Source organism: Dipteris shenzhenensis, chromosome 22 (genome assembly GCF_047967505.1).
Source record: "Dipteris shenzhenensis isolate YYH24624 ecotype China chromosome 22, Dip_SZ_1.0, whole genome shotgun sequence".
Classification (NCBI taxonomy): Eukaryota; Viridiplantae; Streptophyta; class Polypodiopsida; order Gleicheniales; family Dipteridaceae; genus Dipteris; species Dipteris shenzhenensis.
Genome location: NC_141617.1, coordinates 41,079,952 through 41,102,770, shown reverse-complemented (window position 1 = coordinate 41,102,770; position 22,819 = coordinate 41,079,952). Strand labels below are relative to the sequence as shown.

At 44.0% G+C, this 22,819-nt stretch overlaps 1 protein-coding gene across 3 annotated transcripts in view; it reads left to right on the top strand.

Annotated features, from left to right (window-relative positions):
* The first annotated feature begins 1,097 nt into the window (after positions 1-1,097).
* The window catches only part of LOC147888114 (E3 ubiquitin-protein ligase APD2-like), a 59,514-nt gene continuing 37,792 nt past the window's right edge, over positions 1,098-22,819 (top strand). For 2 of the 3 annotated variants that reach the window (XM_087393754.1, XM_087393756.1), the window contains exons 1-3: positions 1,209-1,784; positions 8,108-8,214; positions 8,296-8,418. In XM_087393754.1, coding sequence (XP_087249880.1) covers positions 1,562-1,784; positions 8,108-8,214; positions 8,296-8,418 — 453 coding nt within the window. In that variant the 5' untranslated portion in view covers positions 1,209-1,561. The other variant, XM_087393755.1, reaches the window with a different exon arrangement.

Genomic DNA, 22,819 nt, shown 5'->3' with positions numbered 1-22,819 from the left:
TTTGGCGTAAATAAATGCCACACATAAATCATGGTATGTGAAACACCCCACCACCATTGGAATTCATCTAGTGTCTAAATGCTTTACTACTCACTTTATGCTACACATTAAGCTTTAATATTTTTACAAGGTAATGGATTAACAAGGTTTAGTCAAGATGAAACTTTGCGTGGAGGCATTTTCGAATGTTTTCTCCCTTCCTTCCTTCTCTCCCCTTTTCTTTCCATTTTTTTTCCTATTCCGCGCCCCCCCACCTTGCCCCTTTTCCTTCTCTCCCATTTCTTTCTTCTCATTTACTCCTTTTTTTCATTCCTCTTTCCTTTTCTCTTCATTCTCTCCTCGCTCTTTCCCCTAAGATGTGAGCAACATGTGGCTAGCACATGAAAGGTTGCACCATTTCACACGTGTTTTTGAGCTCTAAAGCGTGAACCAATGGCTTAGATTTTTCAATTGTGCATCATTTTTGTAATTTGGGCTTGAGTCGACTCCTTGTTGGGGATGTGTGCTCTCCTCATGATGACCATTCGATGATAAAAACAACAAATAAACTCAATGATCCATGGTGTGTGCCACACCTCTATTGGGACTCAAACCTAGCACCTCACCCTTTAGAGCTCCTGCATATGCTAGTATATAGCTCTGCACTCCTTGCCACACGGCTATTGGCCACCTTGTTTGCATGCATATATGTTTGCTTCCCTCAGTTCACGCCATTCTCCACTATAGGGCCATGTTCTTTGATGGTCCTAAGGGTGGGCACGTGGTACATGCTAGAGTGTGGGTTCAAAAAAACCTAGCGGCACACCTGCGATGATGAGGCCAACCAACGTAGCAGCACACCTGTGATGATGTGGCCAACCAATTAGAGAGCGATAGTCTAACGGCACACTCTAACCCAGGCTGAGCTGGAAAGACAACACATGACAAAGTGTGTAAGAAAGATGTCTAGCTCGGAAACAACCCCCCACCCTTGTCATGTTGGGCGGGCGGGACGTGTGTGACTCTTGAGCGCTCGGGTATGTTTAGAAGTGGGTGGGTGCCTATGTTTTGTTTTGTTTTGAGAGCCGGCTTTGCTGTGTTAGTGTGTGGCATGTGTGAGGAAGGTGCAATACTCGTGTGCTATTATGGTCCGACGTGGAGAAGAATCGAGTGACAATCATTTTGATTTTCAAAAGTGCGCAACAATCTTTTGACTTTGGAACGTGAGCACTCAGCACATACACTTGACAATCTTGATTCGTTTGCATTTAACACTGGCTTAATCGCGTCGACGTTCAAGACAAATCTCTACGGATTTTCGTAAGAATTTCTCAAGTTTTTGCATACATCAATCTGAGAACAAATCGGTGCGGCTGCAGGGTGAATCTGAGCGGATAGCTACTCTCAACTTGCTCAAGAACAGCTGCCAGATCCTCATCTGCCAATTCAACAAGTACTCGAGTTCAACATTCTAATGAGCTCAGTGCTTTGCAATAAGGATATTCTGTCAATCGAGCTATCAATGGATCACCATCCTCTGTCAACTGCACGGAAAGTTTAGCTTTGCGCTTCCTCATCGACCATGACACAAACGCAATTCAACGAGGGCAGCTTTGGTGTTACATCTGGCTCTACTTTCAGCTTACACACAACCGATTCATCTACAACCTTCGTCTATCCTACAACGCAAGCGTATGTTGTCCGTTCGTACAACCGTGCACGGAGACGGCGGTTCTGTTCTCTGTCAGCATCGAGATGGATCTTCGGCTCCTTATGCGTCTTCTGTTTTGCGGTTTTGCTGAGCGGTAAATATATTTTATAAAGATCCAACGATTTCAGGCGTGCGTCATGATGTGACAATTGAGTATCAGACCCCCATCACACACTTATAGGGCTCGACTTATTTTGTAATCGTAATGTCTAGCAGTCTCATATTCCCACGAGGACGTTTAATCTAGGCGACTTGGATACACTTATCAATAGTGCCTCAGCAGGCAAGAAGAAGGAGAAGAACGACTCAGATAAAACTGCGAGGATGCATTTCTAGGCTTCATACCATATCCATCCACTACGAAGTAGTCTTGCAGTATTACCTACATAAGGTCAAATCTTTGATGCTGCCTTGGCCCCCATCAGATATCATCGCTTTATGTTGTCCTTCATCAAAATGCTGTTGACTAGGACTCCAGTGCGGCCTTGATACCGTCAGACGTCTTCACGGCAAAGGTCTGAACGCAACTTGGTGCTTGCTTGGTCTCCCATTTTTTCCCAATTCAGGAAAGATGAGATATATCTTACTTTTCACTTTTCAAGAAATATAATATGAAGGTGGGAGCACTGACTCAATTTTGTTCCCCAAAAACCAAAAGAAGTGCATCATGTAGGGGTTACTAAATGGAGAGAAAAGATAGAATACAAGGTAGGCTAGAAGGGAGAGCTAAGTACTCTATTTTGAGTCGTATCTGTGACAATACTCTGTTCGGTCTCCCCCAGTCATCTGTCTGCAAGGAGCACTCAGGTTCCTTGCACATAGTCAGATCGATGTGTGAGACGTCATCTAAGATCTGAGAAAATATGCAGCAAACGGCCTCTTGGGTCCTTATCCAAGTGGCGTACTCTCATAAAGGAACATGTCCAACAGTGGATCCTCATGTAGGACCAGTATTTGACTGTCGTCCAATGTTGAGAGGTTCCAAAGATTAATGTAAGCCCACAGACAATAGTTTGCAGTTTCTTTCTTTTGAAACAAAGAGGATATGCCCCCTAAACCCTGTGTAAGAATAAGAGAAAGTATTCTCTCTTTGGCTATCTGCCAGTGATCATGTCAATGGTGACTCAATTTCTAGAGAATCTTGTATTTTGGTCCTGATGGTGTAGAAGTTTTGAACAATTCATTTAGGGGACTCTGAAGAGATATGGCAATATCATAACAAGGCAGAGTTTTTATCAGCATGCTACGAGTGAGATCTCTTGGTATCCTCCCACGTAGCCGAGTGCTTGCCACTGCGGGTTCTCCTTGAATTGCCTTTTGTCCTTAAATGACTCCTCAGTGAAAACCTCTTTATAAATTAGACCCTCTCGTTAGTTGCTTTCCATATATTGGAATATGGAGTATCATGCTCACATTTTCCTTTAAAGGAGTCTAAGAAGTCATTTTAGAATTGAGTAAAACCCACTTCATTCATTCATTGGCATTATGTAGCAGCAGGGGGTCACTCAATTCTCTCCAATCCTCAATCAGATAGTGTTAAGTATGAACCCAGTAATCTGAAAAGAACAGCAGAGAATAATGGCAAAATCAGTCAGTCATGTCTCCCACAGGGTGTGGGAAAAGCTACCCAAAAGAGGGCTGCAAACATCCAGTGGATGCTGGGCAAAGATAGTGGCTATGTCAGACTGAGAACTATTAGACCTGATTAGGAAAAGTCTTCAGTGGGGATGCAGAATAGGCCACAAAGAGCTCTATTTATAGGGGTGTATCCCCACCATATGGGCTGAGTAGCTGAGTGCAGGATGACCCAAACAGACCGGTCATGGTCTCTAATAGACCTGACTTGGGTCTATTCTGGCCGACCAAAAGGGGTCATCAGATCTGCCCTGATCGAGGGTGGCCACCCCCCCAAACCCGGCCCTTAGCTGTCCCTATGGATAAAACAAATCTGCCTGCCATGCAAAGCCCAATGTTTAGGGCATCAACATGCGTCCTCTTCCTTATTCTCCTATCCATACTCTACTGAGGTGCACTTCCCCCATTGGGGGGCAGTGAGCTCCAATGCCTCCCTCTCTTTGACTCCGCTGTGGGTCCATGCCGATGCCTATGCCTATGCCTCGCATGAGGGGCTCCATTTGCTATTTTGGAAAAGCCTTGGTCAACACATCCTAGATGTTCTCTGAAGACAGGCGGTAAATGAGCTTCACCTATTCATCCTCCATCAACTGCTGGATAAAATGATACTGTACCTCGATGTGCTTGATCAGTGTGTGGAATATTCGGATATTTGCCTTGTTAGGAGATCATAACGAGCATTTTTTCCTAGCATATTTAAAGATCCAGATGTATAGAGACAGTTGATGGCTCCCACCCACACCATGGCCATTATTTAGACGGACATTGTACACACTTTGACGATCATGTAGTCAAGTATGCCGGGGTCTTCCAGGGCTGCTTCTGAAAGGAGAACTTTCTTCCTCAGAGAGTGGAGAGGATGTCGATTTTTCTCTGAAAGTCCTACAAGTTTGAGGTCCACACTTTCAGCCTCAGAGATCGTACTTGGCCATCTCACTGAAGCTGAAGTACACAGGAATTCGGCCTTCTCAACAAAGCCAAATTACACAGGTGTCCTTGATTGGATCCGGATGATAAATAAGCCTGCATGCATCTCCGGAAGATAGACGTCCTGTTTGGGTCCAGATGACAGGTAAACCTGCAGGCTACCGAGGCTGGGTTCTGGAAGAAGAGCAAGAATCCTGGGTTGGACCTAGAGCACCATGCATGGCTGGATGTAAATTTCTCTAGCTCAAATGGATACTGCAAGAAATAAATGTTTTCTAGGAGGATGCAACAACCAGAGTTGCATGGCAATCTGTCCACTGAGGTATGTGCAAGTCTGCAGGGAGAGTAGGGGATAGAGTCAGGAGAGCATATCTCAACCAACGGACGTCAAATTGAGAAAGCCCTGAGGAGCTATGCATCTCATAAAGCACCTTAAGGACAGAGAGAGCCAAGCCACTGACCCTGAAGTGAAGAAGGGTGCTGGAACAAATCTGCATGAGCTCTGCAATCCCGTTCCATACAATCCCGGCCTATCTGCATACCCAAGGGCAATGCTGAAGGGACTTCTCAGCAGAAAGGCAACGTGGATAGGAAGAGGAAGTCCCACATATGAACCTCCACTGAGTTACTGCAATCCCTCTGTGAATAGAAAGCCAAAAGAAAACTATTTCTATTCCTCAGAGATTTCTAGAGCCTCCTCCAAGAAAATTCCAGATCTAGGGGCATTTCCAAGCAGTCTCATCTGCAATTCCAAATTTGCCGATCTATCGCAAAACAGACATATGCCACCTCTAGATGAAATCTCTGCTGCTGCTCTATCATACCTTGTAGCTGAGATCCAAGTTGCTGCACCTCCTCAAATCCTGTGAACTCAACAATAAATTTCAAAGCCCACATTGGTAGCAACATCAGAAAATTGGAGCTGGTTGTTGGAGATCCAGAGGGACCACAAGATACCATCTAATGACTGTCCATTCTTCACCCAGCATCCCTCTAATATTTCCTAGCAGGCAGACATTCTAGTTCCATTTAATCCTGTTGAACTCTTTGACAAATTTCCAAGCCTTTCTTCCCTAAGAACAAACCATAAATATGTTGGTACACATTGTCTTAAATTCCTGGACACTTCTTGCAGCAGCCATCGGATTTTCCAATCTTGAGAGATTTCTGGTTGGTCCAGATAGCTTGTTGCATTATCATCCACATTAGAACACTTCTCTTCTCTGGTTGTTGCTCTTTCCTTGCCATTCCATGTGTGGTTTTATGGTTTCTCAAGTTGTCCAAACTGCTTTCTACAGATCCCTACCTTTAGTTCTGGCAAGTTCCTTACTGAAGAGAGCTAACAAAGGAGGATATCTCTTCCACCTAGGGAAGCGCTGAGGTACAACAAAACTCTGGCCTCTTCTAAGAAGCTGAGAACTAACCTCCTCAAACTTCTGAAGCAGGTGGACCACCCATTTAGCTGTTAGACGGCGAGCTGCTTGTTGGACATCCACCACTTCAAGGCCTCTCAACTCCTTAGGCAGAATGCAAATAATCAAAACTGCATCTTCTCTCTCAGACAGTGTGTATACGCCTTAGCAAAGATTTTGTAACTACACTTTAACACTGTTAGCAGCCTTCAACTCTTCAATGCCCTTGTTTATGCTACTGGACAAAGAGCCCATAAAGGAGAGCTTCATTACACAACTCAAGGAGTTTAGGGCCAATCAAATCCCAAAAAAAATTCTAGAATCAATCCCCAACCATCTTCACATGGTGTTTTGCCATTTGCTATGTCTTTCATCGCCTCTTCATGTCATCCATTGTAGCAGCATCCATCTTCTTCAATTCAAAGTTGGAGAGAGCTTGCTGCCTCACCCTGCTGTAAACAATGTGTGCTTTTCTCAAATATCTGGGTTAATCTGTGTCTGGACACCCAACAGATCAGCAAATGATTATATATTATCTGCAAGATTTTCTCCTTCAAAAGAAGCTCTGCCCCCAGCCTCCTTAAGAAGTAGAGGGACATCTTCACAATTGATCTTTCTTTGAATGAGTCCTGAGTCTAAAGCACTACTTGATGGTCTGTCAACTTTGCCAGCCCAGCTTTGAGTGCTGCAGTTGGACGTATCACTGATTCTTAAAATCATTATCCTTGCCTTGCAATCTATCATCTCCCATCTCCATCGCTCGTTTCAAATTACTAATCTTCAGACTTAGATCTTTAAATCTAGCAGCCCAATTAGTAGCTTGTTTCCTGACTGCGATCAGAAAAAACTTGGGTATCCTTGATGCGCTTTTCCCATTTACCGCAAAACACAACCCTTCACCTGAGAAATTACTGCTCCAGATATTACTCTTGAACTGTGTGCATCTTGAAAAGGAGTGTTATCCATGAACCATGACCTTCTCAGTCCCTTACCCATACCAAAATTATACAAGGGCTTGTGATCAGAGATCACACATGAGCTTACAATTTCTGTCTTCATATTTGTGCAACCATCAAAGGTTGACTTAGAGGCTTAACGGCTGTCCAAACGTGCCTCCTTGTGGGAGTCCCCCAACTGATGATTGGCCTAGGTAAAGGATTTGTCAGTGCCACAATTGATGAGCTCATATATCTGTCAACAGTCCTTAATTTTTTGGTTAAGTGTTGACCAGATATCTTCATTTCTTGTAAAATCAAAACTAGCAGAGGAAGTTGTACATCACGAAGCCATCTCCTAATGGCTGAGGCTTTGAGGTCGTCTGATAAACCTCTCACATTGAATGATAATACTGCTAGATTTTTACATACCGTTCCTAGTTTTAGAGATTTTATGGATAACTGGTATGGAACCAAATCATCCCTGGTCACCACCTTATATACTTGTTGTGAAAACCTCCTTGATAGTGTAGGGCATCTTGTCACCCTTTTGAGCAACTGTTAAAACTTGTGATGGGGATTCGGAAGATACCTTATTCTCCTTCAAGTCCTTCTGTTTAGCTCTCATCCCCCTACAGTAAGGGCATCCTGAGCATCCAATTATTTCGAGAAGGCATGCATGATTTCGGCTGAGGCATAATTCTCAGCATCGACTGTATCTGACATCCTTTTATGGGCATCCTCAGATGAGCCATCCACCCTCTGTGTCTCACTGTCCTCGACATCGCCTTCCATTTGTTGTAAAATCTGGAAGCTATTACACAGATTTAGAGGAGGGCTGCTCTTAGCCTGCTTCTGCAACTTTGAGTCCTTTACTGCTTCCATGTCCTCTGAATCCTGTTTTCATCCTAGGCCTACTAGACGTGCCTATGTTCAAACTTCAAAGAGAGAAACATTCATGTGGCGAGGAGTTGTGCAAGGGACTGAACTCTAAACCAATAATACCATATGTTGATGAAATAAGAGCATTCATTGAAAGCACTTACACATGGCATGCTCTAGGCAGCTTCTAACCTTACCCAATCTAGATATCTTTAGGGAATTCCACTGGAATTCCATACTTCTATTACACTATGTTCATAGGATAAAAAGGGAGAGAGTCATGAACAGTTTTTTTCAGTGTTCTAGTATTTTTCAAGGAGTGAGTCATTTTGGAAATGTAAAAGAGAAGTATATAATCTTAGTAACATATTTTTACTATGGAAGCAATTTCTCCCTTGTGTATCTGCTGACTGGTGAAGGGAGATATCTGGAAGCTGTTTTTATGTTCCCAGAACTCACAGCTTATTTTAGATGGAACAGATGCAAGATCAGATTATTTTGGAAGCTGTTTTTATGTTCCCAGAACTCACAGCTTATTTTAGATGGAACAGATGCAAGGTCAGATTATTTTACTTTCTCTGATGGATAATGAGTTTTCTCAATCGTAACTTCATGTCGTGCTCCAGGATCAATGTTGTTGCTGCTGGGCATCTATGCATCTGAAAATCTGCAGATTGGGATAAACTGTTCTCGTTTATATACAGCAAACTCTTTGTTCGTCAAGAGAATTCTTGTGAGTATCATTCTGAAAACTTTGCATTACTATAAAAAATCATTTGTTTTTGATCATATGTTTACAGCTTGCTTTTTCCAGGTTTCTAATAGACAACAATCTGAAGGACCAGTTGTTTATGGGTTTTCATCAATTCCTGCATTAAACCAAGACGTTACTTGGACTGAAGTGCACGATGCTGTTCTTTCAAGCAATCACCACCAGGTTAGGTTCCCTTAGTCTGGAAATTTTACACCATATCTTCATGTGTCAAGTTCTTACAATGCAGTAGTATTGATGAAATTGGTAGAGGTAGGGGGTAAGCTAAATGATAAACAGTGACGTCATAGGTGGAAATACTGTATGAATGATTGTAGGTTGTGAGCTTAGAATAGGAACAATTGAGGTATATGTAAGGGTGACGATCCTATGGATTTTGGAATGATATCTCAGCTTCATGTTTGTCTCTATGTTTCTCTTATTTAATAAAATACTCTGCAATATGTCTCAACGAATGAAAGAAGGGATGGGAGAGCAAAAGCTAGCCCCAAACCCTAAAGTCACAATATGAGCAGAGAGGTGAAACCTACACACAACATTAAATAAACAGCTTCCATTGGGGTAAAGCCATGGAGGAGGGGCATAATGCCAAATCATGCAGTAGTCCGTTGATCTGAAGAAAATGCTGCAGTCTAGCAGCTTGACAAATTCCCAGAACATTTTTACCACTAGATCGTGAGAGAGTAATTGATTTCCTAACATATTATGATATAATCTCTTTGTCTAGATCACCTCCACTGACCTGCCTGCCATGTGCACACTGGAACCTGTAAAGTGAGATGCTGGAGGCAATCTCCTGCTGAGTAATGCTTAGCATTTTCAGTCTTTAAAAAATGCCATTGCATAGTTCCAAACATACATTTTTAGTATCAAACGTTCGCAAGTATGATACGTTGGCAAGCATTTGTTATTTTCTAGAGGTTGGTAACACACGTGGCTCAAACTATATTCCCCTGATTTCCCCACCCTATGGTGCAGACACCTTGATGCACACGAGGGTGGGAGACATTTAAGCCTGTCCTAACCTAGTGCTTGGTACAAATTGCCTCGACAAAATGAGATGAAATGACACCAAAAGTCAAAAGTTGGCTATTTGCCCCACCTAAAAAATACAAGCAACGTATATTTGCATCATATTTCCAATGTTGGCAAATGTTTGCCTTAGCAAACCTACGTGCATGTCTGAAATTGACAGATCAGATATTTGCCTATCCTAGAATGCCAAGTGCCTACTGCGAAGCCAAGGTGCTATGAAAGCCATAGAAGAAGGGTGATCTTTTTTCCTTTGGCGATCTGCCCAAAGATGGCACCACTGTTCTACCTTTTGACAGGAATTTCTTCTAGAAACACGCTCCATTTATACATTAACAGTACATAATATGTAATCGTTAATATATGAATTCTATCAGTTATATGGGCTCTCTCTTTCTCTTCACACATATGTGTGCTGATGCACACACAAGCTATAGTGCACAATGCACACACATATACACATGATAAATGATTAAATTAAGATGAATGAAAAGAGTGAGAGGAATGGCCCAAAATGGAAAGAGCGAGAGAGGAACCTGTGAAGTGAGATGCTGGAGGCAATCTCCCATTGAGCAATGCTTAGCACTTTCAGTCTTTATAAAACCAGCATTGCATAGTTCCAAATGTATGTTTGTAGTATCCAATGTTTGCAAGAACGATACGTTGGCAAACATTTGTTATTTCTACAAGCTGATAACATACATGACTCAAACCGAATTCCCCTAACCTCCCCACCCTATGTGCAAATATCCATGGAATACATGTCTTGCTCAGTATCCAAGGACCCACAAACATTGACACATTGACGCAAGTGAGCGTGGGGGACGTTGAAGCCTATCCTAACCTAGTGCTTGGTTGCCTCTACAAAATGAGATGAAATGAGAACATAAGTAAACATTTGGCTATTTGCCACAATTAAAACATACAAGCAATGTATGTTTTGCATCATAACAAATGTCAATATTTCCAATGTTTGCTAATGTTTGCCTTAACATATGTAGCATTGATAGATTTGATATTTGACTATCCTAGAATGCCAAGTGCTTACCGTCAAGCCAAGGTGCTATGAAAGCCATATAAGGAAGGTGACCTTTTTTCCTTTGGTGATCCGCCGAAGATCGCGTCAGTGACCATAAACATAAACATTGTGAGAAACGTTTTGCAACACGTGTTTCGTAGATTTCGAATAGAATTGCTTCATAATTTGGATAGAAGTATCGCCTAGAAATGTGCTCTATCTATGCATTAAACTAAATAATACCTAATTGTTAATATATGAAATATATCAATTATATGGACTCTCTCTCTCTCTTCACACATATGCACGCGCCCACACTGTCACACGCACATGCTCACAAACTATAGTGCAAAATGCACACACATACACACATGATAAATGACTAAAGTAAGATGAGGGAAAAGACTGATTCTAAAAAATGGTAAAGGTGCAAGGGAAAACTAGCTAGCTATCCAAAATGGCCAGCTCAATAGTGGCTGAGAGGCAAGGAAAGAAGAGGTGAGCTGAAAGAAGGAAGATGGGGACGGAAAAGAAGAAGAAGAAGAAGAAGAGGTAGGGAAAACAAAAAAACAGAAAACCAATCCACCAAAGAGAGGATAAGGTAGCACCCATTGCCTGAAGCTGATCATGGATGACCATGGCCTTCATCAATAATGGTTGCATGGTACTCCCTGCGGCTCGCATAGCAGAATCCCTAACCTAGAGATTCTCCAATTGAGACCATACTTCGAAAGCACTAGTTAGCATTTGAAATGCCAGAGATACCTTGTTGCTAATGGTGTGCACCACATGATCCTTCTAATCTTGTAGCTCCTCCATGAATGCGCCCTCTTGGCCAGCATCCTAGTGGATTGAGTTCTTGCGATGTTCGCGCTTTCGCTTCTATCCCTGAACAATCTCCCAGAGACCCTTGTGGACGAACCAAAACTTCAAATTCAGCTCCAATGGGTGAGCATAATTGGTGCTGTCGAGTTTGTCCTCCTTGTACATGCATGGGGGAACCATGGAACCAATCTAGGCTCTTACACACAAAATTCAGTGTGTCAGATGGACAACCCTTCTAATAGGGAGGGCGGGTGAAGACAAGAAGAGGCAGAGCCAGGGAAAGGAGAAACAACTTCTCCTCTTGCAGTCCACACCTTGCTTCAGCCTTTCTCAGGCACGCCTTGAGCTCCGCGAATGGCTGTCCTTCCTTCCGTGCACTTGATCTGCCCATCACTCAATTCACCACACTTGAGCACTCCCACTTTGACTTCCGTACAGCAGCACACATACATTCTCCAAGCAATCGCCTGTGTCCTGGACTCGCCACGCCCACAGATCGCCTTTGACAAGGGTTCACCTTTTGCCCAAGATGTCATGCGACACTATATCATAGTTTTTTCCATATGTTACCTTATGGCAAACGTATGGGTATGGAAGTATGATTGGAGTATGGTTCAGCCCCTGGGGCTGAATCGTATAATTGACAGGAAAATGTACATTGTACACATTTAATTGACAGAGAGTTACATAACTTTCAACTTCAGACTTCAAACTTGTATTAATTTTAAAGTTATGACTCATGAAAGCGTTCAGACTTGAAGTCTCTAATACATAGTGCTACATCAATCATCAAAGTTGCACAATACAGTGGTGCATTGAGGAGTCTGGACAGTGGCACACTAACATATAATCTATAGACACAAGGTAGTGGGTAGGAGGAACTTGGAAGTAGGTACTACACCAAAATATCAAAGAAAAAGCTAAGATGCATCGTATATCATATTAGAAAGGCTGCCACAGCCCGGAAATCAAGCTGAAATGCATCACAATTGATGATGCTCAAGCCTCAAGCAGCATCCTCATCCTCATCCTCATCCTGACCATCATCATCATCAACATCAGTGCCATCTTCCTCCTCATCACCAACATCCTGATCTGCCTCTCCATGGGACTCCAAAAGACTAAAGCTGCTAGCTGCAGTACCACCCAAACGATGCCCAAAAATAAGGATGCCTCACCTTACATGCCTTGGCCAAGGCTCCCTTTGACAACTTCTATTTCTTTTGTTTTGGCTCATGTGCAGATGCAATTCTACTTGCAGCACCACTTATTGAGGCCTCCCCTATATCAGCCACATCTGCATCAACCTCGACTGCAAAATCTGTCACATCTGCATGTGCATGCAACCTTCGGCAAGATGCTTGTCAACCCCATAGCCCTTCAGCTCAAGCAAGTGTGCCGTTATGCAGACCGGTCCCCCATCCCAAGTATGAGGGCAGTATTTCCATTTACAAGTTTATTGCCCCTTTCCCAAAGGATCCAATGTGTCCGTAAATTCCCATTCTGATCCACGCTTTCTTCCCATCTGAGCAACTCTACACACAATGACAAAAGTTGATGTTGCTTCATCAGAAGAAAGAGACGTTTCAATTGCATTGCGAAACAGTGGAGCTCACGAGAGAGAGAGAGAGAGAGAGAGAGAGAGAATCTCATAACTTAGAAAGTTCAGAGAGAGGGAGAGAGAAGGGGGCTTGACTAGCTTCAACAAAGAGGGGCATCAACTAACTTCAACAAGGAGGGTCCAGGGAGAGAGGGACACAAGAGAGAAAGGATGGGTTGAGCTCCTTCAGGCTTCAAGAGTTCTCAGCTGAGGGCTCTCTGCTAAGGAGTCAAGCCTGCTGTATTAGCAGGGGTTGGAAACGCTGCTGCTGATGAAGACTCCAAGAAAGTACCTGTTTAAAAGTTGAAACGCTGCTGCCTGATGTACGAGACTGCTCATCACTCCCAATGCTGAGCTTGAAGCTTGACGGGACAGGTTGGGGCTCCCACTCTCAATGCTGGGCCCGAGGGGGAGTTCACCCAATCAGATTATCGGTGGAATCAAGTTGATTTGCAGGGCAAGTACGACTTGCAAGTGAATGTGCAGGTGGTGTGGATTGAAAAGAGTTGGGGCCCTTGATAGGATGAAGGCCTATTGTTTTGGCATTAAGGGAGAGGGGATTACAATGTGTAGCATAATTTTTAGAAAGAGAATGGAAGGATGCAATGAGAGGTCGCATCAACAACTCCCTCGAAGAGGGCAAGGACTATGGCATCCAATGGTGTAGGAGCTACTTTAGGTTCTCATGTGGCTGTTGCAAAACGGAGTCCTCTTCCCTCTATTGTTGCTAATGCAATTTTTTATTGCAATGATTGTGAGCTAGTCCTTCATTTGACCCCAGAGCATCTGGAGTTGGCACCATCTTTTGAAGAATGAGGTTGCAATTGTGAATGGTGCAGCGGATTTTTGAACAACAAACTGAGAGCAAAAACAACAAATTCACAAAGTAGGGAAAAAACTCTGCACTTGAGCTAAGAAAACCCACTGGTACTAGTTGAAAATGACGAGGGGCAAGGGCCCCCACGTATAGGAGTGGCCCCCTTACAGCTGGCTTGGTTGTGCAGGCCGGCCTGGCCGACCAGCAAGTCCGCCTAACCAGACACACGTGAGTCAAGTCTAGTTGGGTTTTCTCGACTAGTCTGGTCGATGTAACTCGACTAGGCTGGGTGGCGGGCCCCCACATCTTCTCCCGACCCTAGCTATTGGGACAGTGTGAGTGACCATACAACCCCAAATCCACCCTGGAGATGAGCCCCTGACTAGCACAGTACCTTGGCAAGATAGCGATGAGATGCCCCTGCATTGACCTTGTCTAGTACCCTCTTGATTGACCTCACACTAGGCGGGCACACCCACAAAGCAGCCCTCGCTCCCTACAGTGCATATAGGAGATGTCAAACCTAACACCAACCATGGACCACCTTTGCATCACTCTGTTGTGCACTTGCCTTGTGTTGAAACTCCGGGTCCAACGCAAACACAACGGCTTGAATGGGAGACTAATATTGGTTTCACTTGCTCATAGCCAACTGTTCCAACTCTCTCAACCTTCGGGGATCTTTCTCTAACTCTCTGATATTTTCAATTATGCGATCGATCCACTCATATACCTGCCAATAAAAGACATATCTCCATCAATCTTTTGTAACAACTTCTCAATTGGCTTACACAAAGCAATGAGGTGTGATACATCACCCAACAAATCATCACTGCCTATACACAAGTCATAGCAATATATCCCAAGGGCCTTCTTAGAAGTAGACCATGCATGCCACTCTTGGCTCTTGGCACAGCCTATAAAGTGCAAAACTCTCATTTCAAGCATCAAAAAATTGCATGCAAACCTTGTCTCTGCATACTTCAAAAGCTCATTCCTTGCAAACTTTATCAATGTATGGGGGGACATATTCGCTCAACTTTATTTTTATTCTTATTTGTTTTGGACCATGGAGGCTAACTAACTTATGTTTGTCCATGGATTAATTAATCTGTTTGGGTTCATTTATTTATTTAAGCTATGTCTAAGAGGAGTGCACATTATTCAAGAGGGTAGGATTGGAACCCACAATGTTGTCTTTCTCACATGTGAGTCCTACCACGCTAAAGAGTGGAAGAGCATACCTAGTGCTAACTAAAATATTATAAATGGTCCCTCCTCCCCCTCCCCCTTTAGTACGTGAGTGAAAGCCCTCTCAAGTGGTCCCTAGTACCCCTCCCCCTTTAGCACTTTCCTTCTTCTTTAATGCCCCCTTCTTAAGTGGTCCTTTTTAATTGAAACTCCTCCCTCCCCCCTTTATCCCTTAGTTTAATGAGAGTGCTCTCAACGGAAGCAAGAATGGAAGAAGAAGAGAGAGAGACAGAGAGCCACACAAGTTTTTGACATGTCCCAGCACCCCTGAAACCCCTGATCTGCAAAACAACCACACACAACATCAGAACTGAGCAGGCTGCTCACCACCCAACCGTGACATCTACGGGATGTGATCCCGAATCAGAAGATGTCCCCTCCGAGCCACGAGCTAACCTACTGGCACGAACTCCCAATCAGATCCCAACCAGCCTGGTGTCCCATACCACCAGGTGGTGCTGTGAAGCCCTGGATCTGTCACTGGGCCTTGGGCTACGCTAAGATGCAGGCGCGCGTCCGCGACACAATCCAGGATCAGACCTAGCACCTGGAAACGAGACTTGCTCCCAACTGCACACTGAGAACTGAACCCCCTGGGCCTCTTTTATAGACTCGGGCCCCGGCGCCAAAAATAGCGAAGACCTATAAATAGTTCGTACCCTTGCCACTCAACCCGAGAATCAAGCCTGCCTAGCTCTAAGTCCCCCAGGCTAACCTGGGCTAGTTCTGTGTACCTAGTACACGTCAGATACCAATCCGTGCACATGACATACCAACTGACACGTCCCAGCACTCCTGAAACCCCTGATCTGCAAAACAACCACACACAACATCAGAACTGAGCAGGCTGCTCACCACCCAACCGTGACATCTACGAGATGTGATCCCGAATCAGAAGATGTCCCCTCCGAGCCACGAGCTGAGCTACTGGCACGAACTCCCAATCAGATCCAAACCAGCCTGGTGTCCCATACCACTAGGTGGCGTTGTGAAGCCCTGGATCTGTCACTGGGCCTTGGGCTACGCTAAGATGCAGGCGCGCGTCCGCGACACAATCCAGGATCAGACCTTGCACCTGGGAACGAGATTTGCTCCCAACTGCACACTGAGAACTGAACCCCCTGGGCCTCTTTTATAGACTCGGGCCCCGGCGCCAAAAATAGCGAAGACCTATAAATAGTTCGTACCCTTGCCACTCAACCCGAGAATCAAGCTTGCCTAGCTCTAAGCCTCCCCAGGCTAACTTGAGCTAGTTCTGTGTACCTAGTACACGTCAGATACCAATCCGTGCACATGACATACTCCCCCTCCTCTAAGAACTCACTCTTGAGTTCGCTAAGAAATCGGGAAATGTTCTTTGGAGGTTTTGTAATGTCTCCCATGTTGCATCCTCCTCAACACGATCCTTCCACTTAATCTTGTATTCCGTGATAGTACGATTTCGAATCTGTCTTTCACGAAATTCAAGAATTCCTTCAGGTTCGTGAGGAATAAAAGTTAAATCTGTAACTTCTATAATCTCATGAGGAGAAACAAGTTGATCATCTGCACCCAATACTTCTTTCAGTCTACTGACATGAAAGACTAGATGTACTTGAACATCAGGAGGCAATTCTAGTCGATATGCAACTGGTCCAATTCTTTTAATGACCTTGAATGGGCCACAGTATCTGGGGGATAACTTCGGAACCAAACCAGTCTGGTGTCCCATACCACCAGGTGGCGCTGTGAAGCCTTGGATCTGTCACTGGGCCTTGGGCTACGCTAAGATGCAGGCGCGCGTCCGCGACACAATCCAGGATCAGACCTAGCACCTGGGAACGAGACTTGCTCTCAACTGCACACTGAGAACTGAACCCCCTGGGCCTCTTTTATAGACTCGGGCCCCGGCGCCAAAAATAGCGAAGACCTATAAATAGTTCGTATCCTTGCCACTCAACCCGAGAATCAAGCCTGCCTAGCTCTAAGCCTCCCCAGGCTAACCTGAGCTAGTTCTGTGTACCTAGTACACGTCAAATACCAATCCGTGCACATGACAGTTTTGGTGGGTGAAGAACCACCCTAATCTTCTTTTTCATTCATTTATATATGTGTTTGAGTATTGTACATAACCGGGGTAAAGGCACAGTGACCTTTAACCCCCACAACCTCCCACTTAAAGGACAATGTGCCTTTAAGGGAGAACAAGCAGTGAGCATACTATCCAATGCCCATCAATACACGACAATACTGAAACCGCTGACTAGGTAGACTCTTCGTCAGCATATCTGCAGGGTTATCATCTGTATGAACCTTGACAAGCTCTATGCGCTTGTCCTCAAGTACCTCCTTGATGAAATGGTACCTGACCTCAATGTGTTTGGTTTTTGCATGAAAGACCGGATTCCGTGCTAGCGGAATAGCACTCATGGAATCACTATGCAATGTCGGTACACTTGTATGAATCCCCAAATCTCCCACTACCCGATCAAGCCATATAGCCTCCTTGCAACCCTCCGTGGTAGACAAAGCAACGCACTTCTGTGCGCGAGACATCCACGACACTGCACCACCTGCAAAGGTGAACACATAACCAGAAGTGGATCTCCTACTATCCACATGCCCTGCATAGTCTGAATTTGTGTACCCAAGTACACGCATGTCTCCTTTACCAAAGCAGATGCACATCTCCTTGGTACCCTTCATGTACCTCATGATGCACTTAACTGCCTCCCAATGCCTCTTTCCTGGATTAGCCATATACCGGCTAACAACTCCCACTGCAAATGCAATGTCTGGTCTAGTAGCTATCATAGCATACATAAGACTCCCAACCGCTGATGCATAAGGAACCTTGGCCATCATGGCCCTTTCCTCATCTGATTTGGGACTATCTGTATGACTCAGTTTCACATATGGAGGCAATGGAGTACTCACTGCCTTCCCCCCCTCCATATTGAAACGCTGCAATACTTTTGTAACATACTCCTTCTGTGAAAGCCAAAGGAGTTTCCTACTCCGATCACGCGTGATGCGCATACCAAGAATATGACCTGCAAGTCCCAAATCCTTCATATTAAAGGCCTCATGCAACTTGGCCTTTAATGCATCTAGCTCATAAGTATTCTTGCTAGCCAATAGCATATCATCCACATATAGTGCCAAGATTATCAAGCTGGGATCGAATGAAAGAATCAAACTTTTGATACCATTCTCTAGGCGCTTGCTTAAGACCATAGAGACTTTTCTTCAGCTTGCAAACTAAATGCTCTTTGCCCTTTTCTTCAAAGCCTTCCGGCTGCACCATGTAAATTTCCTCATGCAAATCCCCATGCAAGAAAGCTGTCTTGACATCCATCTGCATAAGCTCCATATCCTCTGATGCCACTAGTCCAAGCATGCATCTAAGTGTGGTCATCTTCACAACCGAAGAGAATATCTCATCAAAGTCCACACCCTTCTCTTGCTTGAACCCTTTAGCAACCAAACGGGCCTTGTACCTAGGCACATCATCACCTGCGACCTTCATTTTGTAGACCCATTTACATGGCAAGGCTTTCTTTCCATGTGGCAAAGAAACCAAGTCCCAAGTCTTATTCTTCATAAGTGAACTCATCTCTGATTGCATAGCATACTCCCACTTGTGTTGATCCTCACGCATCATAGCCTCTCTGTAGCAAGAAGGCTCCTCGCAATCAGTAAGCATCACATAGTCTACCCCTGGAACAAACCTATCAGGCGGTCTAGACACTCTAGATGATCTTCTCAAGGGCATTTCAGCTTGCTGTCCCACTTGCATATCAGCCACATTTGGCTCATCATTTCCACCAATAGATGATCCATCATCTACCCTTGATTGTATACCTGTGGGAGTACTTGGTGATACCATTTCTTGCACATTTGGTGCATGGACAGCTTGCTGTCTATCAACATATGCAGGTGGATTCACATCCTGGAAAGTGATTCTCCTCATTTCCACATCCCTCATTGGTGCCTTATGCATCTTCTTCTCATTGAAGACCACATCATGGTTGCGTATGATCTTCTTTGCTTCTGGATCCCAGAGACGATAGTCCATCTCTCCACTTTCACCATAACCCAGAAAGATGCATTTCCTAGACCTAGGATCTAGCTTCTTTCGAAGCTCTTTTGGCACATGTGCATATGCCTCACACCCAAATATACGTAAATGAGAGTAAGAGGGCTTCTTGCCACTCCATGCCTCTTCAGGAATACCACCATCCAAACTCTTACTAGGTGATCTATTGATCACATGTACTGCAGTCTTCATTGCCTCAGCCCAAAAACCACCAGAAAGACTTGCATTGGAAAGCATGCATTGCAACCTTTCTTGAATGGTACGATTCATCTTTTCTGCAACTAGATTTTGCTCTAGAGTACGAGGGGATGTGAGCTCCCTCTTAATCCCACGTGTATCACAGAAATACTGAAAGTCATGAGAGAGATACTCTCCACCATTGTCAGTCTGTAGGCATTTAAGCGTTCTACCTGACTGATTCTCAACCAAGGCCAGCCATTTCTGAAATACCTGGAACACATCACTCTTCCGAGCTATAGCATAAGCCCACACTTTCCTAGTTGCATCATCAATGAATGTCACATAGTATTCAGCCCCGCCTAATGACCATGTAGGCATGGGACCACATACGTCTGAATGCATCAAATCGAGCTTTTCAAACTCTTTCTTTCCCTTTCTTTTATGGGCTGATTTAGTCTGCTTCCCATAGAGACAATGCTCACAAAATTCAAAATCAGAGAAACTCAAATGCGGTACATAACCCAAACGGCATAAGAGTTTCATTCCATTCTGGCTCATGTGCCCCAACCTGCAATGCCACAAAGAAGTGCTTGGCTGCTCGGTTATTGCAACAACATGATCAAATACCCCTGATACATGTAAGGGATACAAAGTCCCACACTTGGCACCCCTGGCCAAAAGCATAGAGCCCTTCTGAAATTTTCAACTTTGAAAGCCAAAAGTGGTGTGAAAACCAGCATCATCTAGCTGACCCACTGAAATAAGACTCTTGGTCAGCTTAGGCACATGTCTCACATGTTTCAAAACAAATGCAGACCCATTTGCAAAAGAAAACTTTATGTCACCTGCTCCCACTATGTCACATGCATAGTCATTTCCAAGATGCACACAACCTGTCTTTCCACTGTCATAAGTGGAGAACCATTCCCTATGGGGAGTAACATGGAATGAAGCACCAGAATTCAAAATCCAATCCTGGGAATATGCATCATCTGAAGTAGTAAGCAACTCTGTAGATAAACTAGACATGAAGAGAACGTCATTGTCACTATCATGTGTGACTGCATTGATCTCCTCGATCTTCACTTTTCCTTTGTCTTCCCTTGGACTCTCTTCCTTTTGATTTGCACCCCAATTTGCTTTCTTTTTCTTATCCTTTTGCTCTCTTTTTAGCTTGTAGCAATCCTTTTTCATATGGCCCTTCTTGCCACAGTGGTAACACTCAATGTTCCGTGCCCTGGATTTGCTACGAGACTTCCCTCTTTCTTGGGACTTCCCCCTGAGCTGTGATCTGCCCCTTTGCACATTTAAGCTGCATTGTGCTTGTTGCCGTCCATAGACTTCCGTCTAATCTTCTCGGCCAACAAGCTACCCACAACATCATCAAATTTTAGTACTCCACCAGGTGCAGAGTTACTGACAGCTGTACGGAAGGTATCCCATGAGGATGGCAATGAACGTAAGAGAAATATTGCCTTAGTCTCCGCATTAAAATTCATTTTCTGAGCCTGAAGCTGGCTGAAAATAATATTGAATTCATTCAAGTGAGAAGCAATGGAGACCCCTTCCTTCATCTGCAGCTCAAACAGCCTCTTCATGAGGTAAACTTTATTAGTGGCAGTTTCCTTCTCATAAGTGGCACACAGTTTCTTCCACAAATCTTTCGTAGTCTGCTCATTTACTACTGTGAAATAAATTGACTCTGCAAGATGAAGTCTAATAGTAGACTTTGCTAATGCATCCAACTCATTCCAATCATCCTCAGACATATTTGCAGGCTTAGCTTCAATCCCTGCCAAGGGTTTAATCTGCTTCTTTTGAATAAGCACATCCCTTATTTGTTCTTTCCATAAAGAAAAGTTTGTCCCATCAAACTTTTTAATGCTGAAAAACTCCTTTTCAGACATGGAAGAGGATGCCATGATGCAAATGAAACAAAATCCCAAATGCTAGTACCTGCAAGAGAGAATCACACCAAATACCAAGTGCACCCAAATGTGTATGCCATAATAGAGTGAAATATCACCAAAACTCAAAGCTCAAAGCATCAAAAGATGCATCTGACTCATGTGCATATACTATGCATCCATATGAGCAAATCTGGCCCAAAAGAAAATGCCAATAAGTGCCAAATGACTCAAGCATAAACACTGTCCACTGGCATGTGCATCAATAATATCTCATCCAAGAGAGCATAGCACTATCAGTGCATCACCTACAATGTGTCAAAGCTGTCCCTTAGCATAAAATAGCATCCATGTGCAAAGCGTCCATAAAAAATAGCATCCCACAAGGCAATTTGGGCCTATCAGCGCATCCAATAAGGACCGCAATGCATCCAAATGGCCTACAAATCATCCACTGCAACCCAATGCATACCACGAATGAGCGCACACTGCTCAAACTGCAACCAGAGTGATCTGCATAAGGTATGCTCAAGAAATCATAGTCCCACGGTAATGAGCGCTACTGAAAATAGAACCTGAGATGCCTCAAAACATGGGCGCCATTGCATAATCAGACTCAGCAAGAACATCTGCAAATATCTCTCTTCTGCCAGAACTCCAAATTCCCAACCGATGAGTGAGAAATGGGAGTCAACACTTATCCACTGCCATGTGGCATAAATCTAAGGTTTCAAAACCTTAGAATGAAAAATGCATAACAGAGAGACGAAATCGAATACACAGAGATCTATAACTCTGAAAATCCTCCACCGAATCGCGCAAGAACTGATAGGTAGGGATTTTTGGGCGTCCGGAACGCAATGGGACAGACGGTTTTGGAAACCGTGGTCTCAATCACTGGGTCCAACACACGGACTGAAAAACGTTTTTGGAAACATAGCTATCTGTAAACTCCACTGGAGTGCGAATGATGAGCAACATAGAAGTTTTAGGACCTCCTGAGTCCATCGGAATTGACAGATCTGCAAATGGTTGCTCCAAACTTGAGTTCCAACACCCAGGCAAAAAACTCAGGAACTGACACAGTGAGTCAGAAATCCAATGAAATGACCCCAGATTCAAGAATGAAGGTGTTTCCAAGCTCCTGAAGTGAAGTGGACACCAAAAGCAAGCAATAGTTGTCTCTACAAGTCAATACGGAGTCTCTGTAATCGAACGGAACAGGGAAAAGCTCAAAAAACGACTTTTTCTTTGAAAGCTCTTAACAAGCTCTCAAAACCACTTCGCAAAGCCAAAGTGACTTTTCCAAAGGTTCCTCCAAGGTCTCTGCACACTCGGATGCAAGTAAAGTCGCCCACAAAGCTTCCCACAGAGCTTCTCCTTCCTCCCACAGAGCTGTTGAGCTTCCAAGCATTCACGCACGCTCAGCTAGATCACCCGATCTCTGATACCAGTTGAGAGTGCTCTCAACGGAAGCAAGAATGGAAGAAGAAGAGAGAGAGACAGAGAGCCACACAAGTTTTGGTGGGTGCAAAACCACCCTAATCTTCTTTTTCATTCATTTATATATGTGTTTGAGTATTGTACATAACCGGGGTAAAGGCACAGTGACCTTTAACCCCCACATTTAATCATGCCCTTTCCCTCTTCCTTTTCACCCCTCTTCTCTTCTCCACAACTAATTAATGGGAAATTTCCATTTTTCAATGTATGGGGGGACATACTTGCGGTACAAAGAAAGATAAAAATGATGGTGTGTGATAAAATTAATGACTCTCTTCGACTTTGAATAACATTCTTTACCTAAGCTAATTTGCCAATGCCTTTTAACATGTATTTTCACCATTTGAACAATTGC